The following is an 8,058-nucleotide window of genomic DNA, read 5'->3' as shown; positions in this document are numbered from 1 at the left end:
ATGATTCAGTAACTTAAAACCACTCATTAATGGTAAATACAATTTTAAACATTGAATTCCAACTAGAAACCAGCCATTAGACTATAAAGAAGCACCTACTAAAATGTCATTTTTATTCATTTTATCTGATAAACATGCTTAAATTCCATTTGTTCAATGCTAGTAATTGTTTAAAAACCAAGTTGATTTTGAGACTGAAACAAGATGTACTTTCAATCATCTTGAGCACTAAGTAATAAATTAAGCCTTGGCTTATCAAAACCCGTATAAAATGTATGAATTGCAAATATGTTGCCCAATATAGCCTCGAATTCCTGGCCTCCAGCCATCTTCCACTTTGTCCTCTGGAGTTGTGGGGACTACTGTAGTTAGTGTGGCCCTACAAAGTTTTTGAGAAAGAAAATCCTCTCCCAATTTCATATGCCTGGGTGAAAAATCAGCCTTATGCTGTGAGGGCATTGACCAAAATGGTCTGCATTTGTCTAGCCAGGTCCCAGGGAGACCAAGAGGCAGGTTCCTTTGCAAATATTTTAAAAGCAATTAAACTTGCTCCTTTGACACACCAAACAGTGACAACAGCCAGGTTTTAAAACTTTATTTGCATATTAAAAAAATTGTGCATTCCAATAATTAAAATCATTTGAACAAAAAAAATGGCACTCTGATTAAACTGCATTTTACAGCCTGCAGGATATCTTGGACCAGCTTGGATATTACTCTAGACTTCTCCTTCCTCCCACCCAGCTTTCTTCCTTCATCCACATTCAAGTTGTTTTCCTTCCCAGCCAGCCAGACAGATGGGAGAGGCAGGCTCAGCCTCCGTTGTTGTCAGTAGTTCTCAATTCTTTGATATGAAAGGGGCAGCACAGTCATTTAAACTTGATCCAACCTCTTTGCATCTTACAAAGTTAAACAGCTAAAAGAAGTAAAATAAGAAGGCAATGCTTGTGGAATGTACAGTGCATATTGGCGGTGCACACCTCATTAGGATTCGCCAGCTTGCTTCTCCTGTTCGATTGCTGTGGCAGGAAGAGACAAAAAAAAAAAAAGAAAGAAAGAAAGAAAAAGAAAAAAAATGGAGGCTCAGAGGATGTATAAGATGACAAATACTTTCATTTGAAACCTCTATACATATCATAAAAATGTCCCATGTGTACATAATCATTGCATCTTGAAATAAGTCATATTAAGTATTGTAAATAGACGTACAATGTGATAGATAAATTGGCGGCTTGTATATAAATATTGTATTAAACACTAAAGCCCGTGTTTATTGGCTGCAAAAACCGTTTCTAATGAACCTTTCCAAACCACACATTCATCATCATCAAACTGTTGGCTCCTCCCCCGAAGTACCCCCCCCCCCTTCGCCCCGTCGCCCCTCCCTTCCTTCCACCGACCGCTCCCGCCCAGCGCTTTCTGAAAATGGGTGATGGGTGGGGGCTTACTTTCTTTTGAAGGCAGAGGATTTTTCTCTTGCGTTTCTGTCTTCTTCAATTTCGACTTATCGAATTTCTCGATCTCAGCCATATCGGGTTTGTCAGACATGGTCGCTGAAGGAGCTGAAGGAGATAAAGCCGAGAGCCCGGCTGAGAAAGAGCCACCCGCCCTCGCCCCTCCCAGCTCAGATATGCGTCGCTTCCCCCCCCCCCCCCACTTCCATCCTGAACCCCTCTCTTCCTCTTCCACTCAACTAAGAAGGTTCCTCTTTTTACAAGAGGGGGGGGAAGCGAATACCTCAATACCCCCCCCCAACCTCGAGGACCCCTCCCCCCGTTCCAGACGAGGCGTCTCAAAGCGCAAATCTCGCCGAAGACCAGAACTGACCTCCGTAGGTTATCTGTGGCAGCTGGTCAAAATTAAAACGTAGGTCACGCGCGTAAACTGCGCAGCCACGTTCAAGATTTCAGTGGCGAAGATGGATTCAAAACGAACCAAATGCAGCCAAGGGCTGGCCATCTCCTAGATGCGGTCTTCTCGCCCCAAAGATGCTGACGGGGTGCAGCCGCCTCACAAAGGCGACAGCTGCCATGGCCACGAGCTTCCCACCACCGCCGCGCCGCCGCCCCTCGCTCGCCCTTTCGCCCTCGCTCAACAATGCAGCCGCGGGCACACAAAGCTGCCTCCCCCCCCCCCCCCAAACCCATCGCGATCGGCACCGAGGGGTGATTTAGGCAGCCTTGGCACGCATTCCCTGGCAGGATGGACTTGAAAAGGTTCTCGGCACCGCCCAGCCATCTTAAGCCGGGACGGAGAAGGGGATCACAGCCTTGGACGCCGTCGCAGATTAGCGGACGGGAGAGCAGCGCCAGCCCCAGGTTGAGTGACTGGGCGTAAGAACAAAGGGATCTCTCTGTTCCTGATTAATTACAGCCTTCAAGGCATTGCAGAATGCCTTTTTTTTGGGGAGGGGGAGGCAATTCCCTCGAAGCTCCAAAGCAAAAAATAAAATAAAATAAATCCCCAAACAACAACAAACCCGTCAGATTCGTTGTTTGTTTGTTTCATTTTTTAAAAATCAAGTTCCCGATTCCTAGACGCAGCATCTGGAAGGATTTAGCATCCCCGATCTCCCCCAAACCACCTTCCAGGAGGACTACTTAGGATCGGCTTTTAGGGATGCTTCGTGGGGATGCAAATAATGAAAGGGCGAGCGCGGGCGGCCGCCAGTAAGGGGAGCAGGGGACAGAAAGACAGGAGGAAGGGGCGCTGGAGCTCACCGAAGCGAAGTGCGTGGACGAGAAGAAACGGCTCTGCGCAGTGGCCACCAGTGAATGTCGGGCGGGGTGCGGCGAGCGCCACTTTATGGGCGCTCCTATGTAAATGAGGTGATGTCACCCGCAGGCTCGCTTAACTCCTTCGCGCCGCGTCTACGGAACAGCGTCTGGAGGGCTTTGGGGCAGGAGGAGAGCCTTCCCCCTCCCCCACTCCCCTCCCCCCCCACCCCCATGTCCACCGGATCACCCTAACCGCACGGATGATAGAAAAAGAAAAGGAGTCAAAGCCCATCTTCCATCCCTTCCTTATAACGCATTTTTTAGCCCTCGTGTGTGTGTGTGTGTGTGTGTGTGTGTGTTAATATTACAATGAATTTTTGCAGCCGTGCCTCAAACCCAATGAAGAATAACTAAAAAACGGTCCAGGTGGTACTTTGGGGGCTTCGGGCATTCCTCTACAGCGAAAGGGCTTTGTCTGCTGCAGGCAACCCCAAGGTAGGGCGCGGTGGCCCTGGTACCAGAGCCTCGCCCACTGCAGGGGTCTGATTTCTGTGACTCAGCTTTCAGACCAGTGGAGGGCATTCGCCCCACCCGGTCCTCTTTGTCTTCCTGGCTTGCGTTCCCCTTGGTTTGGGTGGTTCGTTAAAAAAAAAAAATCTTTAAGTGGTTTTCTTTTTTAAAGTTTCATCGCTGTAGCATCCATAGTTTTCATTGCTGTAATTTTTGTGAACACTCAAGTCGTACTGTTTGCTAGCCGGAAGGTAATTTGGAGTTGAGAGAGCACAATGCTTGCTTCTCCCTTAAAAAAAAAAGTCAAGTTCAAGCGCTGCTATGGACTTGGAGCCTAACAATGAGGAGGTTCTTTACCTTCCTGTTTCTTGTTTTCATAAATTAGAAGTGCTTGCCAAAGAGGCCCAGGTTGATTGGAAAGCCTTCCAATCCTATTCTCTCAAATATCCCAACATGAAATTCACATGTTCAGCAATATGTTTTGAGGCCATTTCAGAGATACATCTGGAAATATGAAAGATTCAGGTATAGAGAAGCCTTTTTCAAAATGGCACCTGAGTGTGAATACCAGTGACCCACTCGCTACTGAAAATTACTTACAATTATCATGCCTGTGCCTGCGAAAGGCACATGAAGATAGAAAGACCTGCTGATTATCAAAAGGCCACGCTGCAATTAGTTTTGAGATGCAAAACAGTGTATAAAATATTTCTTCCCCCTGTCTGTGTCCTGAGGAAATGTTTTCAGAGCCTTTGCTAAATCATCATTTTTATAACAAGGGCTTTTCTCTCACTGGGGATTAGAGTTGACAACTGCTATATAGACCCTAAAACTGTCACTTCTCAAGCGGCTTAGACTTCTCCATTTTCTTCATTGACTTGACTTCCTTTTTTCTGGGGAGGAAGGAGGTGGAGGGGGCTGTGCAGGAGCAGGTGACTGTCTAGTTCCCCAGTGAATGCTCCTTAGTAGCTGACTTCCTGCCCTGGGCATGAGGCCCTGGACCAGCTCATGCACACACCAGATGTCACCTCTGGTAACACAGCCACCCCTGCCCCTCACTCCTGCTCTATGTTGACATGTTGGGGAGGGGATTCTACTTCATCGAGGAAGCACAGAAAAGATCTTGCAGAGTGACTTTCTGGCCTGTTCTGCTGGCAGCTGCAGCTACATTGACACCATTTTTATGGGTTCTTTGATTCTATTCCCCTTCACTCAGCTGCTGTCAAAAATCCATTTCTTTGTTATCAGGTCTCCTGTCACTAGCAAGCATCACTCTCCTTGTTGCTGTTTTGCCTTAGGAAAATTATGTCTTTAGGAAGCCATGTCTCCAAAGGAACTGGAGGAGTGGAAATCCGTAAACATCTGGACTTCTCTCCTTTGGTAACAAGCATCCTTCCGTCCATCATATGTAGCTATGGATAGAGGGCAGTGTGAGTAGATAGAAAGCGGGTATGTGATGGAGACAAACCTCTGGAGGAAAGAACCCAGTATACTTAGGCTTAACGTGCTAACTGGTAAGGAGAATTGTACAGGAAGGGTAAGCAAACAAAAGGAAAAGTCTTAAAAGAGACTAGTGGGACTCTTTCAGTGCCTAAGTCTTTGTCTTCTGTGGAATGGATCAACTGAACCCTATCTTGACAAAGTTGTGGGGAGGTAAATTGCTCAGTAGTGCATGTGACCATTAGCAAGCTTTTTGTTCTGTATTTATTGTGAATACACAGTTTTAAAGACACATTTTAATATTTGGGTATATTACAAGTTTCTGATGTCTTAATAGTTATAAAGAATGCATTTTATTTCTGGATAATATATTGGGATGTATTATTATCATTATTTGGTCAATTATCAATAAAAATGAGATCTTTTGTTAGTTTCACAGCAGATACATCATATCTTCCTTTGGTTGATGCCTCCTAAGAGTCAGACCTCACAGTAGAAGCTTTCTATTCATTGCTTTCTTTCATACCCTATAACCTCTCCAGGAAGAGAGATTTTCAGTTGGGCAAGCTAAAGTGAATGGATCCAACCTTGGAATAATTCAGCTGATAACCCTTATTATTTATTAATGCTAAGGGGCACATTCATATCTTCACCTCTTTTCCTTTCCCCAAGTCTGTGCCTGAGAAACACCACAGAGAACGTGAAGGGGGGGGGGGCTACTTTGTTTGTTTTACAATACCAGGTAGATAGTATTTTTCTCGATATTGCTATGGCTGCATTCAATTGACTTTCTTATGCTCCTGAACCCATGACTCTAGTCACATTTTCTTCTCCAGACAGTCAAACACACAGTATTAATGTTCCACAGGCCAGCGACGATTTGTGTTTCAGGGAAGCTATCACTGGTATGTGCTGGGCACTATAACGATTGAGACAGGAGCTCAGGGCCAATTTAAAGAACAGAGGCATGCATGGAGAGGCAAAAAGCTTACCTCCAGAATGGCCTCGGCCACTCACTATTTCATAGTCCACTCCAACCTCAGAGCTCTCCAGTGAAAAATAAGCTAAGAACTTAGGGGGCAAATGCCCAGATTGTCCTTCACTTCTGGCCACAGCACCCTGTGAAATGTATGTCAACAGAGCCCATGTGGAAAGGTGGCCCCCATCCAAGTCTGGGCTGCATGGAACCAGGAAGAGATGTGAGGGGACATCGTGTGTTAGTTTTCCAGGGCAGGCCTGAGCCAGAATTATGGCTATTTTGAACGATGAGGAAACAGCTACTAGAGCAGTTCATGAAAATTACTTCTATTGTTTTCAAATTTATTTAATTTTGTGCTGAGTATTGACCAGAAGAAGGAAAAGGAGGAACAGAGGAACAGGAAGCACTGAATGTCTCTCAGCTCTTTGCTTACTCAAGTGCAGGTCCCTTTGTCTCGGCTCAGGGCCTCTTGCTGCCTCCCCCCACCTGCTTGAAACCCACATTCCCCTGGGAGCCCTCCAGTCCAAACCTGTTCCTTCTGCCCTCCCTTACAGCTAAGCTCCCCCTTTCCACCTGAGCATAGAATCTAAATCCACTTAGCCCACAGGCCCTTTGTGATAGGTAGAAAGGATGTTTCAGACACTAGCGAGATCTCACACAGGACCTGGCTCAATTCTCATTCCATGCCATGGGTTACTGATTGCCTTCTGCTACTAAAGAATCCCAGGCTTGGAGAATTAAAGAGATTTGTTCTAGATCAAGCATCCAGTCTATATTCCAACTCTATGTCCTCCCTGAAAGCCACCCCTACCTTCAAGTTGCCTGATAGATCTTCCTCCCCATTCATTCTCTCTCTCTCTCTCTCTCTCTCTCTCTCTCTCTCTCTCTCTCTCTCTCTCTCTCTCTTTCTCTCTCTCTCTCTCTCTCCCTTTTTTTCACCAGTCCTGGGGTTTGAACTCAGGGCCTGGGTACTGTCCCTGAGCTTCTTTTGCTCAAGGCTAGCACTCTACCACTTGAGCCACAGCACCACTTCCAGCCTTGTCTGTTAAGTGGTTCTGAGGAATAGAACCTAGGGCTTCATGCATGCTAGGCAAGCACTCTACCGCTAAGCTACCTTCCCAGCTCCTCCTCCCAGATTCTTCATCCTCACCCCTCTTCCTCCCCAGCCTCCCAGGCCAGCTGGCTCCAGGTCATGTACTGTGCAAGGGAACACAAGACTCCCCCTGCCAGTGTGAGGAAAATGGGTGGAGAAAATTGAGGAAGCCAAAAGAAGAGGAACACCATGGAGAATGTGGAATGTGGTGGTGCTAATTGTCCAGTGTGCTTTATTGAGCTGATGGAATCTCGAAGCCGGTTTGGTTTCCTTTCCGTGGTGGCTTCACTTTGCCTCTGCAACATCCCCTCCAAGTGGTTACTTAGCTTCCAAACAGCCAGGGGAACCATCTCAAAGGTGGAGAATCTTTTGAGTCATCCAGGGAGCATGGAGGAGCATCCTGTGGCAGGAGCTTGCATGGGATATGGGAAAGTGATAGGAAACCAAGTGTGGAGAGGCAGACAAGGGCCAAGTTGTAGAATAATATCATTCTATCAAGCCCAGCTGTCATAAGAGCAAAATGAACAGCAGGCATTTTTCCAGTACTTCAAGCAGTATCTCTTTAAGCTTCATAGAACTCAGGGTTATTTCCCTTACTTTGCAGATAAAGGTGCCCTAGTGGGATTAAGGACACACCCAAGGCCCTATTATGGAAGCCAACTTGGCAGGGTGTGAACTCAGACCTGCTGGTTTGAAAGCTGCCATTGTCACATTTTGCTTCATTGTACCTCCCTCACGCCCCCCCCCCCCCACAAATCCTAAGGTCTTCAGATTTTGTTATAGGCTAGATAGGTATGAAATTATTATTCTGTCTCCACAAATCTTCTAGTTTAGAATACCATTAAAATTTTAAAACAAGCTGGGTCCTGGTGGTTCGTGCCTATAATCCTAGTTACTCAGGAGGATGAAATCTAAGGATCACAGTTTAAAGCCAGTCCCAGCAGGAAAGTCCATGAGACCCTATCTCCAAGTAACCACACAAGAACTGGCAGTGGAGCTGTGGCTCAAAGTAGTAGAGTGCTAACCTTGAGCAAAAGAGCTCAGGGAAATGTTCAAGCCCAGAGTTCAAGCCCCGTGACTGACAAAAAAACAAACAAGCAACACAGGTTAAGACAGGGCTGGGGTTATAGCTCAGGGGGTAGACCTGTGCTCAGCATGTGTAAAGCCCTGAGCTCAATCCTCAGCACCAAAAAGTAGAAATCAAAATAAGAACCTTTAAAACAATCACTATAATCTCTTATCATATACTTTGAATATGTGCCTGCTCCAGTTTGCAAATTATTTCATTACAGCAATTCAAGCTGCTATTTGCTTTCTCC

General features: G+C 46.1%; 1 protein-coding gene across 1 annotated transcript; it reads right to left on the bottom strand.

Moving 5' to 3' along the window:
• Positions 1–580: 580 nt before the first annotated feature.
• Tmsb4x (thymosin beta 4 X-linked) lies at positions 581–2,834 on the bottom strand. Its single transcript, XM_042680481.1, has 3 exons — positions 2,721–2,834; positions 1,449–1,562; positions 581–1,019 (listed from the first exon to the last, which is right to left on the bottom strand). Exons 2-3 carry the CDS (start codon positions 1,546–1,548, stop codon positions 985–987), a joined length of 135 nt encoding a protein of 44 aa, XP_042536415.1. The 5' UTR covers positions 1,549–1,562; positions 2,721–2,834; the 3' UTR covers positions 581–984.
• Between the last annotated feature and the right edge of the window lie 5,224 nt (positions 2,835–8,058).

Source organism: Dipodomys spectabilis, unplaced genomic scaffold, assembly GCF_019054845.1.
Source record: "Dipodomys spectabilis isolate Male_0828 unplaced genomic scaffold, ASM1905484v1 ptg000061l, whole genome shotgun sequence".
NCBI classification, from domain to species: domain Eukaryota; kingdom Metazoa; phylum Chordata; class Mammalia; order Rodentia; family Heteromyidae; genus Dipodomys; species Dipodomys spectabilis.
This window is presented reverse-complemented; position numbering and strand designations above follow the sequence as displayed.

Excerpts from the sequence above, each read along its gene's own strand:
- Tmsb4x (XM_042680481.1), bottom strand. The coding sequence starts at position 1,548 with ATGTCTGACAAACCCGATATGGCTGAGATCGAGAAATTCGATAAGTCG. Across the intron at positions 1,020-1,448 it reads TCCTCTGCCTTCAAAAGAAA|CAATCGAACAGGAGAAGCAA; the intron begins GTAAGCCCCCAC and ends TTCCTGCCACAG.